This window comes from Falco punctatus, assembly GCF_963210335.1.
Source record: "Falco punctatus genome assembly, chromosome: 16".
Lineage (NCBI taxonomy): Eukaryota > Metazoa > Chordata > Aves > Falconiformes > Falconidae > Falco > Falco punctatus.
Window position 1 is genome coordinate 6181330 of NC_137596.1, and position 19544 is coordinate 6200873.

The 19544-nt window shown below is 44.2% G+C and overlaps 2 protein-coding genes across 3 annotated transcripts in view; one reads left to right on the plus strand and one right to left on the minus strand.

Annotated features, from left to right (window-relative positions):
- BCO2 (beta-carotene oxygenase 2) lies at positions 1–18612 on the minus strand. Of its 2 annotated transcripts, none has more exons than XM_080366542.1 (12): positions 18173–18612; positions 12907–13111; positions 11625–11836; positions 10029–10144; positions 8021–8123; positions 6732–6860; positions 6431–6591; positions 5739–5906; positions 3696–3833; positions 2243–2425; positions 1541–1651; positions 1–1175 (listed from the first exon to the last, which is right to left on the minus strand). In XM_080366542.1, exons 1-12 carry the CDS (start codon positions 18468–18470, stop codon positions 1062–1064), a joined length of 1938 nt encoding a protein of 645 aa, XP_080222668.1. In that variant the 5' UTR covers positions 18471–18612; the 3' UTR covers positions 1–1061. The 2 variants fall into 2 exon arrangements, with proteins under 2 accessions (XP_080222668.1, XP_080222667.1); XM_080366541.1 differs by having other exon boundaries at positions 10023–10144.
- The window catches only part of IL18 (interleukin 18), a 23420-nt gene continuing 16071 nt past the window's right edge, over positions 12196–19544 (plus strand). The window contains 1 exon segment of the mRNA XM_080366552.1: positions 12196–12345. Coding sequence (XP_080222678.1) covers positions 12275–12345 — 71 coding nt within the window. The 5' untranslated portion in view covers positions 12196–12274.

Sequence of the window (19544 nt, forward strand, 5' to 3'; positions counted from 1 at the left end):
TCTCCAGGCTCCTCACAATGAAGCAGTGTAAGAAGTCCTTAAGCCAGGAGGGGAACCCAGCGTTCTCCTGGCAGCCTTCCCTTGTCACAGGGTGTCCTCAAAGGCACAGCCTGCAAGGGAGCTGCTACAGGGGGCTTCCCTCGCCCGCCTGCCCACCTACACCTCGGGGTTCAAGGCCAGTGAGAGCCCGAATGAGGAAGCAAGTATACGAGAGGGTGTTTGAGTTTGCTCAGCGTAAGAGCAAAGGAATATCGAGGCCACAGTGGAATTCTACATGTTTCCGACAGGTTGGATTATTAGGAGGGCAGGAGACGTTGGCCGTCAGAGCTGTACCCAGCTATGCTGTTCAAGCAGGCGCACGGTGCACAGGTGGTGTGCATGCCTACAAGACCACGTAACACAATAAGGTGTCAGGCTTGCGGCTGTTGCCTCTCGTGGCACAGCACAAAGTTGGCCGTGCGTCTGGTGAGGGCAGGGAGAGAAAAGTTTCTTTCTTCAGAAAGTTTTATTTGAGGGCACCGTTAGTGTACAGAGAAAAGCACTACAAGTACAGCTTCCGTGAGTGTTTGCATCAACCTGCTGCAGTCCACTGAAGGCAATCTTTATGCAGTGGGGGGGGAATTACATCCCTTCATCGAGCCTCCCTGTTACCAGCTGGTTCTGCTCCTCTCTTCTGCTTTACGCCTTGCAGCCAAATTCACTGCCCTAAGCACTGATACTCTCTTCCCTTCAGAGCACACTGCTACCAGGGGATGGTTAGCGGTCACCTTTGCTCCCTTGCAAGCTTTACACATGGCAGCCTTTGCCAACTGCTGCTAACTGATCTATCAAGGTAGTCAGAAATTTAAGATAAAGCAGTGGGCTGTTTGAGCGAAGGGGCTTCTGCCTTCCTCAGACCCCTTGCTGTATGTTACTAGGAATACAGCGGTAACTCAGAGGTTATGATAGAGAAAGAGCAGTTGCTTCATCCAGGGCATAATGCAAAGGTGGCAGGTAAAAGAAAGCAGAGGTTTCTTTCTGAGCCTGATCTGGCCCCGATTACAGGAGGTGACAAAGTCTTGTCAGTGGGAAGTAAAGATCCCGTGGAATCCGTAAGGCATTTGCACAGCGACTTCTGCTCGCCCCAGTTCTCTGAAGGTCTCTGCATCCAAGACAAGCAGGAAAGCACTTTGGTTCTGCAGGGTGAAAAGAAGGCCGGAATGAATGCCCAGGCTGAATCACTCTGCTGTCCAACCCACTCCATCTGTCACACACAAGGGAGCCCAAAGGTACAACCAGGCCGTACAACCAGAGCATACGGACTACACCTGTAAGACAGTTGGCCAGGAGCTCTGACAGCCACAGATGCCACACAAGAAGCGTTGACGTTCCAAGGTACGCTCCCGCTTGAAGTTTGCCTGGCTGTGCCTGGCAGTTGCAGAGGCACAGACCTTGGGAAGCATGGTGCTAGGACTGTCTGCCAGACAGTCTCAAACTCAGTTTTGTGCTTTAGAAAGTATACCTAATGCTATGTGACCTTGATGAACTCGTAGTAAGTTACCTCGGTGGGGGAGACCACAACAGACAAGATGACTCCACTGTCTTCTGCCGTGGCGTTAGGCACTGGCACAAACACAGGCTCTGATGGGAAGGATCCGTCCTCCTGCCAAATCTAGCAAGCACAGTAACATATGGATGTGTTTTATTTCACTAACGCTTGTCTACTACAGTTAGCAGAGTTGCAAGTTGGAGTGCTCCCCACAGATACCCAGGCATACTCTGTGCCCCTCCAGGGAAGTCTCTGATTAATAAATGTTTAACGCTTCGGAGATCATTATTCCCTGCTTAAGGGAGACAAAGGAAAAATCCCAGTTTGTGCTTGCAGTTGGAAATATCCTAAACCTTGTTTCTTGTCCAAGTCATAAATACCTTGGCAGTTTATCTCCAACTGCCTGTGCTACCTGGGTAAATTTCTGTACTGTCTGGTAAAAGGTGACTCTTCTTTGGTCTGGAAGACATGTGCATACTTTATCCAACCCTTTCTGTTCTGTCCTCTATCTAAGAAGGTGGAATGGTATCCTCTCCTGTTTGGTAAGTGTGCTGTTTTCGTAAGGTGCTAGAGGTGAAATTAGGAATCTCATCTCAGACCCGTTTGAACAAAGACCCCTAAAGAGTGCGGTGCCTAGTAAATGACATCTCTTCAAGGCCAATTCAGTGGAATGATTCCCATTTGCTGGAAAAAGATAATCTCACTTCACCTCACCTTGAAATTCTTGGTCTCCACATCAACCTTGATCAAGGAATCTCCAACCAAATGCCCAAAACCACATCCATAGAAGTAACGGTACCTCCTACCATTGTACTGAGAGTAGTTGATCTGGGGGAACTCCAAGCCCCCAACCTTTTCAAAGCCTTCAGGGTAGAGATTTTCATGTGTACACCAGACCTAGAAGATGTATGCATTACGTGAGTGCCAGCTGAGCTCTCACTGGGCAGAAGACCCAACTAGTCCCACCCACCCACTGCACAACCTTTTGTGGAGAAGTGTTTAAAGATGACCCTGACATTTACATGCACCAATTCCGTCTCCCTCTGTTTCACCCAAAGAACTGACTCAGACCTTGGAAACTTCAAGCAGCAGTCTAATGTGAAAAACAGGAGCCAGTCTATGTATTTCTGTACTGCTAATGGTGCTGGGTTTGGGTGGAGTGGAGTTAATTTTCTTCATAGTAGCTACTATAGGGCTAAACTTTGGATTTGTGCTGGAAACAGTGCTGATAATTCAGGGATGTTTTATTTACTGCCGAGCAGCGCTTACACAGAGTCAAGGCTTTTTTCTGCTTCTCACATCACCCCACCAGCGAGTAGGCTGGGGGTGCAGAAGCCAATGGAAGGGGACACAGCCCGGGCAGCTGATCCCAAGTGACCCAAGGGATATTCCATACCATATGACGTCATGCTCAGCATATAAAGCTGGGGGAAGAAGAAGGAAGTGGGCTACGTTTGGAGTGATGGCATTTGTCTTCCCAAATAACCATGACATGTGGTGGAACCCTGCTTTCCCGGAGATGGCTGAACACCTGCCTGCTGACGGGAAGCAGTGAATGAATCCCTTGTGTGTGCGACTTCTGCTTTACCTATTAAACTGTCTTTATCTTAACCCATGAGTTTTCTCACTTTTGCTCTTCTGATTCTCACCTCCATCCCACCGGGGAGTGGGGAGTGAGCAAACAGCTGTGTGGGGCTTAGTTGCTGGCTGGGGTTAAACCACGATACTAGCTCAGAAAATATCAGGTCCAGCACTGAGAAATTTCATGTACAAAGTACACACAGAGATGTCTCCACTCATAGTGGACAACACATGTTCTGTACTACTGAATGCCACTCTGTAGGGCTGTTCAGAGCTGGAAACAAAGAGCAGATCTGGTACCAGGTGAAATCATTTTGTCAATGGAGAAGCTGAAGTTTGGCCAATTATCGTAAAGGCTTATAATCCACTTGGCCATTTTTGGTAAATCACAACCTGTCTTTGCTCTCTCATTTAAGGCAATGTGGTAGTCCTTGTATTAAAACACTAAGTCCCATGTCAGAAATGACCAGACCTTGTTTGCTTGCTTGGTGGACAAGATCTAAGAAGGTAATAGCACAGGACGACAACTGTTGCAGGCAATCTCACCACAGCCATAAATGCAGTTATGTAAGTTTTTAATACATACCTTGCCATCAGCATCTTTCACAGCCCTTGCCAAGGTGTAAGGCAATGGGTTCAGATTCATCCCCACAGGTGTGTCTGAATTCACGTTCAGCGGGAGAACAAAGCGACGAGGGAAAGATCGGGATACTGAGTCATAAACCTGTTACACAGACAGAAAGTTACGGCGAGGGAGGGAGGAGAGTGGCATTTCAGGCTAAATGCCCTTTTTGGGAACAATTCTGAAGTTTTAAACATTCCTCCTTCCTCTGAAATCTTTTGCTTCTTTCTGTTAAGTGTTTTACCAAGTTCTGGTAAGGGCTCTGCTTGTTCTAGGACTTTACAGTAGAAAACGAAACTACAATCAATTAAATCAGTCTCTGGAGGAGCATCCTTCTCCCCTGGATGATAAGGCGAGTAGAAGGAGGCTACTGTGCCTCAATTCAGTGCCTGAAGTTAGCCTGCATGATTTTCCTTTCCTGTTCTCAGCTACACATGGACTTCATGTTTGGGAAGTCTAGGGTAGTGGTGGATTTACTTGAGGAGCAAAGGGGAGAGCAAACTAGCAGCTCCCAGTGTGGCAGACATTCAGCAGGTTGCATGAGAGGAGTAATTCCACCATTGCCACTAAAGTTCTGTTCAAGCCAAGTTTAGAACCTGTAATACTTCCAAATATTAAGCCTTCGAAACAAAACAGGTGGCAAGGACCCTGTTTTGGTATTTTTCAGTTACTTCAATCTGTAACTCACCAGTTCAACATGAAACCACTTTAATCATACGTGTTCATCTTGAAACCCTATTTTCAAAATGTTTTATGTTTTATGTAGCCACAGTACACTGGTTGAGGAACTCTGCCAGACAAAATATGGTTTAGTCAGCAAGCAAAAGCATTAAGCATCGTTCGGGGAAAACACATCAATCATGCTCAGGCATGCCTTAATCTTTCAGTGCAGCGTAAACTTAAGATTCTGTTCTGAAATGACTTGCACTTGTGTGTGTGTATACAGTTAATGGCTATGCTACTTGTCAGTTAAAGAATGTGGGTGTTGGAAATACATGCCTAATGTTGACATATGGATACCTTCAGACAGATCAAATTATAGCTCTTTTGTGCTCAGAGAAGGCTGAACGAAAGCGGGAATCAGTTTGCAAAGCAAATGGTCGTAATAATGCTATGCTGTACTCGAATTAACGTTCACCACATCTTTGCAAAAAAAAAAAAAAAAAGGAAAGCAGAACAAAATGACCCTACAGGGACAGGACTATACACTTTTCAGATCAGAACTGATTTGCTTCTAGACAGCTCAGAACATAGCCAGAGGAAGTTCAGATCTGTCTGAACATGTTGTAGAAATGCCTGCCCTTCACCCACAATATTGTGGGTTTCCAATAAACACATCTGCAATAGAAGAAACTGAAAGCACCCCCACTTTTCCAACATATGACCTATGCAAAATAATGCCTCTTACATGGCTTTAAATGGTGCTTTTGACAAGAGTTGGAAACAATAAGTAACTGATTTATGAATATATGCTGTTGTGAGGTGAATGTGAGGAACAATGTAGGGGTTTCTGTGATGTTTGTGTTTCTGTGATTTACATAAGGCTGATTTTCTAAAGTAATGCCTTTAAACAACAGAGTTTGTTTTTCTTTTGCCCTTTAAAAGTAATGCAAAAAAATACTTTGCTTACTTTCTGGAGGGGGGAAATTTTATGACACAAGGATATGGAAAATTAATATGATTAAACCCAAGATTTTAAAACAGAAGTACATTCTGCCATGCTGATGGAGATCTGTGTCACACACCAGTTTTTAAATTTTCAAGGAAATGCTCCATGGAGATTATCTGCTCAGAGATTTAAAAGGAAAGAAAAATACTAACATACCAACAGAACATAATTCTAGTTTTTCCTTATAGTCACAGTTCCTTTCCCCAGTTCACATCCTACACCTTGTGGTCCCCCATCGTGTTGTCCGTTCTACCAACCTGAGCCTTGCTTCAGAAAAGTAACTCAGCCAGCATGGGGCCCCACCAGATCCTACGCAAGGCAAAAGGCAGAGATCTTACCTGATCCAGGCCTTCCCCACTCCTCCGCAGGTTCTGCAGTTTGTAAGCAGTCAGAGTTGTTCCATCATCCTGGCAGCACAGATCCAGGACCACGCAGCCACAATCTTCAAAGGCATTGATTTGATGGAAAGTAGCAAAGGGCTTACTGTACCACTGCCCCGGCAGCACCTGCAGTGACCGTGAGAGAGGCTAAAGATTCCAGCCACATCTCAACGGGTTTTCTCTTCTCTCCCCTATTTCATTCCCCACTCATCCCTTGGTATTTGTCTTGTGTCCTTGTGTTACTACAGAATGGCTGCTTTAAGCCAGTTAAGTAGGCAAAACCAGATGAAGAACAGCCCAGGACAGGCCCCTTGCTGTCACGACTCCATCCCTACAGCATCATTCCCAGGTTATGACCGCCCAAAACTGGGGAACTGCATTTCAGGCCCTCTGCTGCAGTTCCAGGAACCCCAAACTGCTTATTTCTGCCTGTTCTTTTAGGGGCATGAAAAAAAAAAAAAAAAGAATCAATAGAGAGGGAAGTGCATGAAGCAATCCCATTTCCAACCAACAGACACCCATGCTTATAAAGCCTATACTGCAGCAGCTTCTGGGCTGATTCATACAGCTGTCAGTGGCTGCTCCCCAGCACTCTTCTCTTAGCATCTAAAATTCTGCACAGCTGCTGGAAAGGCCAAAGATCCACCTACCTCCCCCGTGTGCTTATTCACCACATGGAAGCAAGTATTGTACTGAGGCTCCCAGCTTATCCCTTCAAAAATGGATTTCCCACAGAGTTTGGAAGTGATAATCTGCAACAGATTCAGCTTGATGGGTTGCTCAATGAAAATGATGTAGTTTTCACTCATCCCTGAAAGAAGAAGGAAGGAGGTATCTTCTGAGTATTAGGCAAATGAGATGATAAAAATTCTTGGGGTCAGAGGGCAGTCAGCAGCCCTTTCTGGCTCACACTAGGCTAAATCCAGAGTCTGAGATAGAAAGCATTCTTACCAAAGCTGTGATAGTAGGAGGGCTTCATCTTATCCATCGGAGCAATGGAGCACAGCACTTTTGCTCCCTCTAACGTGTCACTGCAGTTTGACTTTTGTGGAGGGACCTGAATGATATTATAGCTAGACCCTGGAAAGGAGAAAGGGTGTTCAACAGCACTGAGACGTGAGACTGTCCACATTCATCAAACCAAAGTCAGGCTCTGTTCCTTTCTGTTTCCCTAGAATACTAGGAACCACGGTCATAGCTACACTGAGCAGAAAACAGAAAGCCAGGTATCAAGTCAATAAAACAATCTACGGAGGATTACTGAGCAAAAAAAAGAAGCTTGAAAGGAATGGATCTTCTCAGTCTGGTAGACTGCTATCTAATTTTGCTGTCTGCAGTGTATTCCTTACGTTAACTCAGAGTATTTTATAATAGCAGGATCAGGAAGAAAACCAACTTCATAGCTTGTGTATCAAAGGAAAAGAAAACTTTGGCCCTTGGTGATGACTGATGCTCATCTAATAAATCTGACCATATGGGCAGGAAAGAATGGCACATTTGAATAATAATCTGTAGTTTTGTCTCTCCAGCTGAAAACAGCTGTGCTGCAAAGCTAGATATTGCTAAAGCCAAAAGGAAATGAAAATGGCAAGAATGAAAAATGAACAAAACTGGGCAACAGTTCAGTGAACTGGAACCAGCCTGAGGTATCACAATAAAGGGCAGTGGCTGTTTCCACAGGCCCCCTGAAAAAGAAGGCTTCCATCTAACTGACGCTGAGCAGCCACATTGATGTGACTAGATCCCAAACAGACATAATGCTCATAGTTTTGGGAAGAAGAAAAATATCCCACAACATTCAGCTTTGCTGTAAGATAGCCAGGTCACTGCGGTAAATGCCACCGTCTCTCCTGTATAAACCCCTTATGGCCCTTATCAAAAGCCAATTATTCTAAGTGGAAAATGTGTTGCTAATTGTCAGAATTCTTTGGATAAGGCTGCTGGATGGGACTTTACAAATCATTCTCCTGTTTTCCATCAATGCTTGGAAAAGGAAGAGGGAAATCTGTGGAATATTCACAGGCCAAAGTCAGAAGCATCTGAAACTAACTGCTGAGAGAAGCCGTTTTTACGGGACAGACTGATACCCTGAAATAACAACTAATCTGCTTCACCTTCTTTTGCCACAAAGAGAAACAGCAATTTCAGCGTCTCTTCAGACACTGAAGTTTCTTCAACAACTGCTCCTTGAAGCAGCAGCCAGAAGCAGCCCACACACCCAGCCCACAGCCCAGTCCTACCATGTTTCCCGTAGGAATTGCCCATGTTGTATGTTGTCCCATCAGGCTCATAATGAGGATGAGCAGTGGCCCCGTTCACTGCAACGAATTTGCTCCAGTCCACCTGCAAATGCCAAAGATTCCCAGTCAGTGCAGAAGTCTCCTGCAGCAAGGCAGAGTCTTTCTGAATGTCAGTTGCATGGAAGTCTGAGGAAGACTAGTTGATGATTATGGCCCTAATGTTGGGATCTGGACTTAAACCTTTATTTTGCCTGCAATCTTCCTGAAATCCTGGGAGACGATCAATGTTTCTCTCTGTGTTAATCCTACCATTAAAATGGGACTAGCAGCACCAGCCATTTCTCTGGGGGACATGAATGTTGCTAATGGCAGGGAGCGCCGACACAGTGGGAGCGTTGCCTGTACAAGCATTTTAGCCAGGACCCCCTGTAATAACTACAGACAGACATGCGTGAAGAGACAGTCACTGCCCCCCAAAAATCACCAAGCCTTTTGAAAGCACCCTTAGCTAACCGACAGCGTTTACTCTCTGCACAGAGGAAACAGCTCAGCTTCACTGTCTCCAGCTAGCAGGAGCAGTGTACTCACAGAGGTACAACTGTGAGTACTCTTATTTATCCTTAGTTCCTGGGGTAGGGTGTGTTTGGGCTCAGATAGCGGAGGAGATGTGTTGGGAAGAAGGTTTGAAGGAATGAGTTGGAGGAAGATTAATGCATGCGTTGAAACGTTGGCGCATGGAAGATAGGCTGCTTTTCCAAAAGTTTAAAAATATGGCTTTCAAGTATCCAGCCTGAGACCCTTTGTTTGGAAAGGCCCAGTAGAAAAAAGTGCCACGCCACTGGAAGCTTAGAAAACCATGTCCTTGTAAGGCACCTCATATCAGAAAGTTTAAATGTGACATCATCCTTCAATTTCTTCATTTAGCCAAAAAATACCAGCCTGCATCGAAAAAGCAGCTTAAGGGGAATTTTTTGAATGACCAGATGGCTCAACAGAGCTGACATTCAAACTAAAAATACCCACGCATCTTTTCATCACTGCATTATGGTTTACAAAACAGACAAAATAGCAAATTGTCAAACTCTCCATTTCAATAAATAGCATGCTATACTTGACAGAGTTTCTTCATGACTCACAACTGAACCTGTTGGGAGGGATGGACTCCTGGAATGCCTCCCTTGAGATCTGAGGGTGTGCTGAGCCCGGTATTTTTTTGGTATTAAATAGACCATGGGAACATACAGGCACAGTAGTAAATACTGATTTAGGAATGGCAGAATCCTTCCTCAGGCCTTCTCACCATTGCCCAGCGCAGCAAAGAACCAAACCTCATCTCAGGGTGCAGGCAGGGGGACATACACAGCTTATGGTGTCATTGCACAAGTCACACTCTTCCCTGAAATGCAGCCACGCTCCTGTGAGGGGATGCACAGGACGCAGGGGAAGGTTCCTGCTCTGACTTTCTGTTCATTTGCTAGCGTGGGAGAAAATAAAGCGGCAGCTGAACTTTGACTTGACTTTACATTGACTTCACCACCCATTCGCAACAGTGGGTTTAGTCAAGACTTTGACGGGCTGTTTTGGCGTTTTTAAAGCTGCAGGTGTAAAAAGGGAACAGATAGGGAGAATGAAGAGACAGGGCAATAATACGGATCTGAGATCAGCGATGTTAACTTCTTCCTGTATGCACTTTTATTTTTCACACACTGGTAGGTACAGACAAGTCCAGGCACGCAGTGAGCGCACTGGAGGAATGCCATCTGTACCCAAACGGAAACCACTCGGCATGTTTCGCCCCTTGCTTGCTACAGTGGGCAGTGACTGAAACTTCACTCATAAGAGCTGCCTTATCACTAGGTAGTTTTTTCAGGGACTCAAGCACACCACGAAGGGATGCTTGTGGCTATGGCCCAGAGCTGCACCGATCATTTCTTTTGCTGCTCCTAGAAACAGCAAGAAGGGGTTCTCCTGGACCATAAGCAAACCCCTTTATCCCACCTACCCACACCTTTTCCTTTGTTTCAAGTGTCTCTGGGTCCACTTTGTACATGAAGATGGTCTCATTGCTGACATAATAGTCTCCTTTATACACAACGTAGTTCACACTGGCATTGTCACTTGGTTCTGAAACGAAATCCTGGAGTTGTACACAGCGCTGTTTAAGCTTGAGTTACATTGTAGCAAGTTAGACATGTTTAAACAAATAAATCCATTTGCAATGACACTAATCCATCTGTGAGTGATTAGAAATATCTCACTAATCTACAAAGGCACTCTGGCTGCACAGGTGAGATCAGGATAAAAGGACAAGAACTGGTTCTCATGGAAATCACTGCAGTCTGTCACACTTCTTCCATCTGCCCTTTGTTTCTGCCCTCTTAGTTCCTCATGGCCCTCTCCCTCTCCTCCCTAGCCAAAGTCCTCTCCTCTGACAGCCATATGAAGAGTGCCATGTTTGATTTACAGCATTGGAAATGAGAGGCAAGACTTGAAGCTACAACTTGGGCTGCGAGGAGGGCAGGGACACCATTTTTGTGACAGGGCTTGGACACAGAATGCTTCTTCTTCCCTATTCTCTTTAAAACTGAGGGAGGGAGATGCCTTTTGAGAACTACACGCACATAACAGCCAGAGCTGTTCTTGCTACTCCTAGGGGATCTGGGACCCACTAGCCAGTTGGCTGAGAAGAGCTGAGTTAAAAACAATTCCCCCAACTGAACACTGTGTGTGGTGAACACAAAGCCTGAAGTCGGTACAGGAAAAGCCCGGAGGACAGACTGCCTTATGGAGAGGAAAAGCTTAATGTGTGTAAAGAGTCACATAGGCAAGGGTGTGCTGGAACACCCTGCTGGAGGTTGGAAAAGATGGGGGATGCAGATAGTTCTGAAATTTATCGAGAGAGCTGGGACGGGGTGGGACGCTGGGGAGCTAGGCAGACAAATGAGTGAAGGTATGGGCATCTTTGGAGAGAACAGATGACACGGCAGGACAGGATCCATCTCCACAGGGAAGATAAGAAGCAGATGGTCACACATATAAGCAACAAGTTGCAAACTTCAGGCCTGTTCTGGTTTTAGTGGAAAGTACTTTGCTTGCATTTAAGCCTATTTCTTTCCTGACATACACAGAATGCTAAAGGTAATGGTACTTCTATTCCTGTGCAATACCACCCCTCACCCTACTCATATCATCTCCTTGCACCTCAGTACAGGAAGGGAAGGATTAGCCCATTTACTCTACAAGCTTAGCAAGGCAAGGTGCTCTAAGGGCAAAGCTGTGTCTCACGTAGAATGGCAGATTGTAATGCTCATTATCAGGGCTGTACAGGGTGTTCTTCAGAGAAAGATTTCTGTTGCGGATTTGCAACAAACTCGGGGTCAAGTGAACTGAAGTGGCACTAAAACGTTAAACCAAATGTGCCTCTCCCAGCTAAGTCTGACACCAACTTGCATTTTTCTTGTTGATGTTGTTCTAAGGGATCATCTAAAGGAAAACATGAGCTCAGATTGGGCCTACCAGACTTCCTTACATCTCCCTTTAAACCTAACCAGAAGTTCCCCAAGACAATCTCAGAATATTTCTTATTTCTTAGAAACCCTCTTACGTGGCATCTCAAAGCGTGACATGAAGCGCTCAAAGACACTCTTGCATGGGTCTGGCATTGCTAGCGTCCCAAATTCTGAGGCCACAATGCGGTTGTGCTGGCTGTTAGTCAGGTAGGAACTGCTCTGCAGAAACTTGCTCCGGTATGTCACTGTGCCATTCTCCAACTGGAACTGATGCAACAGGGCCATGCCATCAAACCAATGGTTAAATCTTCAGGAAGACATAAATAAGAGAACAAGAGTTGGGCACTATACGATTCTCTGCTATACTGTTCCCTCTTGCCTTTACGTTTATTACTGTTTGTAAAAAGCTAATGCCCAGATCCCAGGAACACTTGGTGAGTATGGAAAAACACTTGAATGGAGTGAAACAAATTGAGTATATTTGCAGCTGGGGGGACCTGAAGGTAGATGCCAACTTCCAGTGAGATTTGGGCTCCCTATATCACTTTTGAAAGTGGACCTCAGGGACTTCCGAAAATGCTATGTATAAGCTTTTGGGGGAAATAACCTATACTGGTAAACAAGTCACTCTGCAGACTTCTGCATAGGGAATAGAAACCGTGCTTTACTGTACAACCAGAATTGAACTTATTACTGAAAGTCCAACTGCGCAAGAAGGAGTCTTTAGCTCTCAGCTGTTCGCAGGATGCTGTTCTCTCCGAAATGTGAACTCTTTGAATCTTCAAGAAAACCTTACAGTCTGTCTCTGGAAATACGGTAAGATGATCATCTTTGGCCAGTTGCTATCATCAGCTTTTTGGAGGACAAGCTAGGTTTGTCAATCAGCTAGAATGGCAGATTCCAAGCCAAAGGCAGTAGTTGCCTTCTTGAAACATTATTTTTAAAATGAGATGGATTTGCTTCTAAAGCAACTCACACAATTTAGTGCAATCAACAGTACAAATCCTGCCCCGGATTTCAGAGTGCTCGTGGGATGGACTTTTGTTAATGACAAAGGACTAGGCGTGTCAATGTTTTAATCCCCAGCTCTGTTCCCTCATTATACATTCTGAGTAGGTCACAGCCTCTCTGTGACTCAGCTTCTCCAACCTTAATAAGTTAACCATGGTCCTATTTTCAGAAAGCCCACTGGAAGTTTCCAGATGAGCAAGCAACTGTTCTTGAAAGAATGACAACATAAGCAATTCTTCCTTGCCTTACTTAAAAAGAAACTACCAGGGGCTCCAACCAGTGGTGAGACATTTCGGGGGGTTCCCTTTAGGTTTAGGTAGGGCTCGGGCCAGAATAATTTGACAAACTCACCAAACCTGGACTTACTTCTCCTCGCCAAACTCGAACTTCCCAGGTCCATTCCTCAGAAGATTTCCATTAATCCATTTGGGAATATGTCCTTTGATCTTTGCTGGGATGGGCTGAGGGGTCTCCTCTACCGTCTGCATTAAGGGTGAGATGCATTGCAAACCCCTGGGGCTGCGGAAGGTGATTTGCTCTTTTGATGGATTGGGCAGGGAATTCCTTAAACCTGCAGAGAAAGCCGTGAGAACAAAAAGCAGGTATCTAAGATTCTCACTTGAATAAACAGGGAGTAGAGCTTGAATTTGGATGTCTAGGAGAACAGCACTCATCATTCTGCAAGCAGCCATGTAGTGGATATTCAAACTAAAGCTGTATTCTTATAATACCCCACACATCCACTGGGAGCTGAAAATCCAGTGGATTTAACTCTACTGTAGTTAATCCATTTGACACCTGTTCTGCAGTCCAAAGGAGGTAATAATGGTAAAGGAGGTAAAATACATGATGATAGGAAAGAAGATAAATTTTCTTTTAATTAAGAAGCTTAGATTTGGAATTTATTTCCATAAGTAACTGAGAGTAAGTAACATGGATATTTATTACAAGAACCTGTGAGGTTGCAAAAAGAAATCTGTTCAACTTGGGATGATACACAGAGTAATGTTGAGCAGGAACCCAAAATAATCTCCCAGTGATTTCTGACAAGCAGCCTGCTGAAGGAAATGACAGAAGGGGGCTCGTTAGCCTTACTGCTGCACACCGAAGCCACAAGCAGAAAGATGTAATTAGGCACCTGGTAAAGCAGTGCCTGTTGCCTTTGTATGACAGTGTTGCCAAAAGCAAGGCAGAGCAGAGGTGGACACACCTCAGACAGAAAAACTGCATTATAAAATACCTTCTCACTTCACTTTGGTATCACAATCATGGGTGACTTAGTAGACAGAAGAGACTGTACGTTCTGGGACATTTCCCCAGGACTTTCAAAAGTCCTCCCTTCGAAACAATGTGCTGTTTTTAACAAAACTGTACAACATCCTGTGCTGAATTAAAAAAAAATCCAACAAAACTCACAACAGTTTTTCTGCCCACAGTAAAAAGGCTTTTCTAGAAAAAGAAAGAAAAAAAAAAAGCAGCTCACTAAGAAGAACATTCCACAAAACAACTCAGAGGAGTCCCAGCGGACTACTCGAAATCCAGGGAAGCCATAGTTTGTTACACAATGTTAAAGAACCCACAGCCTTGGAATATAGGCTGTCAAACACAGGTAATTGTTTTTTTTCTCTGTGCTGCACGTGGAGCACTCTGCTAAGCTGGCATTTCTTGAAATGCAGTAAACCAGGAGCTCAAAGGCTAATGAAAGGTGTACAGGTCAGTTCTCAGACTCACCTGTACTATCTGATTACAGAAGCCCAAAAGGCGATTGCTGGCTTTTCCCCTTGCACAAACAAAACAAAACAAAAACAAAACAAAACAAAAAAAAAAAAAAAAAAAGAGAGAGAAAAAGGAAAAATAAAAAAAAAAAAAAGAAAAGAAAAAAGAACCATAGTCCCTCACACCAAATGATGGAATTCAAGAAGAACACAAATGAAACTGGGCTGAAATATATTCACAGGGCAGGACAAAACAGATTAAACAGATTTACTTGGTAAGTAAATAAGCAATAGCGGAAAAGGATAATTTCGGATGGAGGCTCTTGTTTGACTGCAATATCCCCCTTCTTAGGCATAGTTACAGACAAAAGCATCAAGCAAGCATGAACTGATTGGAATGCTGTGTGCTAACAGCACACGGTTATTGGCTCCAGTAGCCTGGCTTGCAAAGCCTCATCAACACAAGGATTGTTTTAGCAATCCATTTAGCTGCAGAGGTGGATTTACCTAGAAAGTACACAGGCTGTTGCCTTCCCTCCCAGTGGTGTAACCTCCTCACCTATCACAGGCTTCACGTCCACAGGTCAGCAGAGCTGCTTTCTTACACGGCTCCATCCTCACTGGAGGATCATTGAGCCCTGAACTAAACAAGAACTGATGAAGACTTAGGTGCAAGTGAAACACTGATAAAAAAGGACAGTGTGGCATACAGAAATCTATTCCTGAACTACATCTAGTACAAACAAAACCACGCACCGAACAGAGTCCAGACTGATACTGAGCTTCATGCTGATTTTTTGATGTAGCCATTTGTTCTGGTTATACCAGTCACTTTCACCACTGCTGCTTCCAGCCTCCTTCTTTAATCCAAGTGATTAAGTGAAGCTGCTGCGCAATTTACCTGTGAGCCTCTGAAACCATGTGTTCACATCTACAGAGGAAATTTGCTATTTCAGACAGAATATCTGCAAAAGAACTGAGCTGGCAGACAGCGTTTTCCTAAGCTTGCTTCTCTAGAATAGCCACGGACAGAATGGGTGTCAGGCATGCAGGAAGGTAAATTGCAAGATCCCTTCAATGTAGTTCTCTGGCTTGCCGATCCTCAAATCCTTCTTTAGATCTCTAATATGGTAAGTCAGCTAGATAAAGAATTCAGGCTGCAGGGCTAAAGCAATTAATCTCAAACCACCAACATCGTCTCCCTCTTAAAATTCGATTAGTTCTGATTAAATCCCATATGAAGCACTCAATCTGTTCCCAACACTAGTGCTTTTGACTATTTCCTTAGACATAAGGAGGTAGAAGCTTTTCATATCAACCAACACCTGGCAGGTTTAGTGACTGCCATCAGTAATTGCAGAAATGCAGCTTTGGTAGGCAAGCTACCACTTGTAAAGATGTAAAACGTGCAGAAAAAACAAGAGCAACAAGTCCCTAAGGAGACATTTTTGCGTCCAAGCAGAAACAAAGGCATGACCACGGATAGCACTACACTGAGACTTCCTGGAGAACAGTGTAATTACATATGGGAATTTAGCAAGATAAACTTAAAAAGTAATCTTGAAAACTTTTCTGTACAGAAGAGGCTACCCCATCTACTTTGGGTAGGGCAGCAACGAACCAGACATTAAATTGTACTTAAAACATCAATGGGCAGGACAGAAAATCTTAACAGTGCATGGAGGAAACACAGAAGCTATTTGCTAGCCGTGAAATTGAAATCATGCTGGACAGAGCAAATCCACTTTGATTTTAACCTGCATATTCAAATCCAAGGCACCTAAGTGCTTGATTCCAAAGGACATTCAGGACCAGACTTAAGGGCAGACTTTAGTAAACAGAATGCTCGCGGTTGGCATTCTTCAAGCAAGGAGAGGGAAGCAAGAACTCTGTTTTCCCTGAGAATTCATGCAAATTCAGAATAAGCATACAGCTGGTTTGGAAATCCTGTGGCACAACATATGGGCCACATTATGGTCCCTGTAAATCACAGACTGGAACCACAGGGCAAGCAAACTGGCTTGCCCGTCACCCCACCCTGAACTGAAGTTGCTGTAGCTACTGATTTCTGCCAAGCACACTCTAGCCTTCACCAGGGCTGAACCCTGCAGCTCACCTAAGTGTCCCACACTGATTTCTGAACTGAAATCATTGCACTTGCCTTGTGTTTGCTGGGAACTCCCCGTACTTGACTCCTTGTTCCAGCTAGCTTGTTGATTTCCCATTGTCAGGGGCTCAGCCACCCACTTCCTTGCTAACAGGCAAAGAAGCAAAAAAGAACATAAAAGTGACAAAAAACAGGGGAAAAGAGGTGGAGGACTGGAGAAAGGCTTGTCAAAGGGAGGTAAGGGAGAAAAGCAAATGTGAACTGTGCATACGCTTGCACATGAAATACCTGTTGATTTCCCAAAGACAACTGCAGAAAGAGATTCTGTGCTTTGGGTTTGGTTTTTGGTTTTGGTTTGGTTTTTTTTCTGACATGAAGAAATTGTAATTTCTTTGTTAAATACCTATTTACACAATTAAGTCTCTGGAACGCTTATCCTAGAAAGGCAGTATGAACAACTGGTGAGCTAGGAAGATTTTTCTGGTGTCACGGGAAACATATTAGACAGAATAAATCTTATTCATATTTTTTTATTATCACTGTTTCACTCAAATCTTTGAACAAATAATAGAGGGGGTTCGTTTTCATGATTCAACATTCTCACCTTTTAGCTACGTTGAGACAATTTGATATAAGCAAGCTTTTTCAAGAAGACCTTAGTAAAAGTCTGGGAAAATCCATTCTTTTCAAAAAGATACAGAAAACAAGGCAAGGAAATCTGCAGGTTTTTCATGTCACTTGGGTAATCAAGACAAGAAGCACAGCTCTTTATGTTCCTATGCAGTTCTGCTTCAAAGCATAAGGAAAGAGGTGGAGTTCAAGAGAATTTAAATTTAGCAGAGAGCCCCATTTTAAACAAGATTATACAGTTGTTGCAATCTGCTAGCAGATCAAAAGAACTTCATAAATTTATGCATAAAGGTTTTTTTTTCCCCAGCAGGAAAGTACTTTATCAAACCCTGAAATGCTAATACCATGGATTGCTTTATGTAACATTCCCAATGCTAGACTCGGTATTTGATCATTTAGTTTGCATTAGTTACTCTGCCTCTGAATTCTTGGTCTCCCATCTCACAGATGTAGTTGATTATATGCCTCACACCAGCTTAGTAACACATGCAGTGAAAAAGAAACCTCCTGGAGTAAATCGGTGTCCACAGATGGGTTCTGGTGGCACAACAAGGCAGGTTTGAGCACCTTTCAGATCTCTCGATACCCCAGAAGCAATCCTTTGATTCTAAAGGGGTGGAAAACACTACCACCAGCAACCACCATTCAAAAGCAAGAGATTCTGGTGAATTAAATCACTATCTGTATTGGTTCCTATTTTGTGGTAACAGATCTCATTCTCAGACACACAAAAAAAAGACAGTTCCAGTTGTGTAATGGTGGTGCAGAGTTAGGTAGCGATACAAAATCCCTTGGAGTACTTTCCCATCTGTATGTTCAGATCAAAGGTTCATTAATGTCACTGCTCTAAATAACTCTCTCCCTTTCACAGCCCACAAACACATCTCACAGCAGGCTCCCCTGCAGAGAGAATCTAATGCCTACTCAGTTACCAGCTCTAAACCATCAGAAACTGCTGGTAATCCCGGTCTGTGCCGCGTACTTGTCTCTCCTGTTTATCTTTTCAATAAATAACCAAGAATTGCTGGCTCCTAACACTCTAAACTGCGTAGTTCTCAGCTTCCAATCAATAAAAATGAAATTGCTCTACTGACCTGTACCAGCATCAGTGCTTAACAGCTACGGAAAACCCCTTTACAAGATGATGGGATAGAAGGATCTGTTTGTTTATGCATTTTACCTGGAACGAATGGCATCAGAGAGCAGAGGAAACGCTGCAAATTAGCAAGCAGGAGGCTGATGGCAGACAAAAAAATTTTGGAAAACATATTCCGCTTGGAAGAAAGCATCAGATCAGAGATAGTCAGGCGAAGGTACTGGTGGAGGATGATAGTGTGCAGCCAGCACCGATGGATTGGTTGTGGAGAGCTGCCTGACATCATCATTTCAGAATAAAAGCCAGGAATGCCAGCCCCAGCAGGGCAAGATGCTGAGCCAGCCGGGCAGGCTGGTACCTGGGCCTGGCAGCTGCAGGGCATGCGGGAGAGCTGCCCCACCCCCTCAGCAGCCCTCAGCCCCCCTCAGCAGCTGGGCCAGGGATGCTGCTCAATGCCAATACACTGCCACTGGGGTGGGAAAATGCTTTACCAGTACCGGCCAGTCCTAGCTGGAGAAACTGGAAGAGGAGACAGATCCATGTATGGAGGTAGCCAGGCTTTGAGCCAATTCTTTTAAAAATTCTTGTCCCCTTGTCTTTTTCACCTGTCAAAAATACCTTGTTTTGTTTCAGAATCTGAGTAACCATTTTGCCTTCAAGGAATCTCTAGGCTTTAGGAGTATTGGTTGCCACCACAGACTGGTCCATCAAGTCCAACAGGGAAGGACCAGGACAGGCCTGCTCTGCTGTTTCAAACTAAGATGGGCTTTCTCCTTCAGGCTGCCCAGAGGAAGCTGCTAGCACTTTGCAAATGTTTGTTTCATGTTATCAAGCAGCTCTTAAAAGCTGCCCTATCCTTTGAGAGAGAGCAAGGCAGCATACACAGTCGTCTAGGTAGCCCATTCCACTGTCCTTCAGATGGGACAGATTATCAATCATCCTAAATCTGCTGCTGAAAATTAAGCTGATTTCTTCTTGTCCTTCCTGCAAGACACAGTGAAAACCTGACTACCGTCCTTTCTGTAACTCATCTGTTATCGTGCCTTCCCTCATTTTGTGCTTTCTCTAAATGAAACATGATTCCTCACAGATCATGGTTTCTTTGCCTTTTATTATCCCTGTTTCCCAAGCTGCCTACTCTGTTTTTAATAAGCAGACCCATCCTCCAGCTAAACCCAAACTAACACAAAGGAGAACAACGAAGATTTTAAATCTCATCTGCTATCCTATGGCTAACACATCTCAGCTTTTTTTTTTTCCCACCACGCAGTAACACCATACCAACTCTAGCTATTGTTCTGGTTTGTAACTAACACAAATGTTTCCGCTTGCTAAGCATAGTGCTTTTCCTTTGTCTTTTCTGAATTTTGTCTTGATTTCAGGTCAGCCCTTCATCTTATGGAGATTATAGTGAATTTTCAATGTATGTTACTGATAGCATGTGCGACCCTCCTAG

Excerpts from the sequence above, each read along its gene's own strand:
- BCO2 (XM_080366541.1), bottom strand. The coding sequence starts at position 18,470 with ATGCCCTGCAGCTGCCAGGCCCAGGTACCAGCCTGCCCGGCTGGCTCA. Across the intron at positions 6,861-8,020 it reads CAATTCCTACGGGAAACATG|GGTCTAGCTATAATATCATT; the intron begins GTAGGACTGGGC and ends TCTCCTTTCCAG. Across the intron at positions 5,907-6,430 it reads TGAATAAGCACACGGGGGAG|GTGCTGCCGGGGCAGTGGTA; the intron begins GTAGGTGGATCT and ends CGGTCACTGCAG.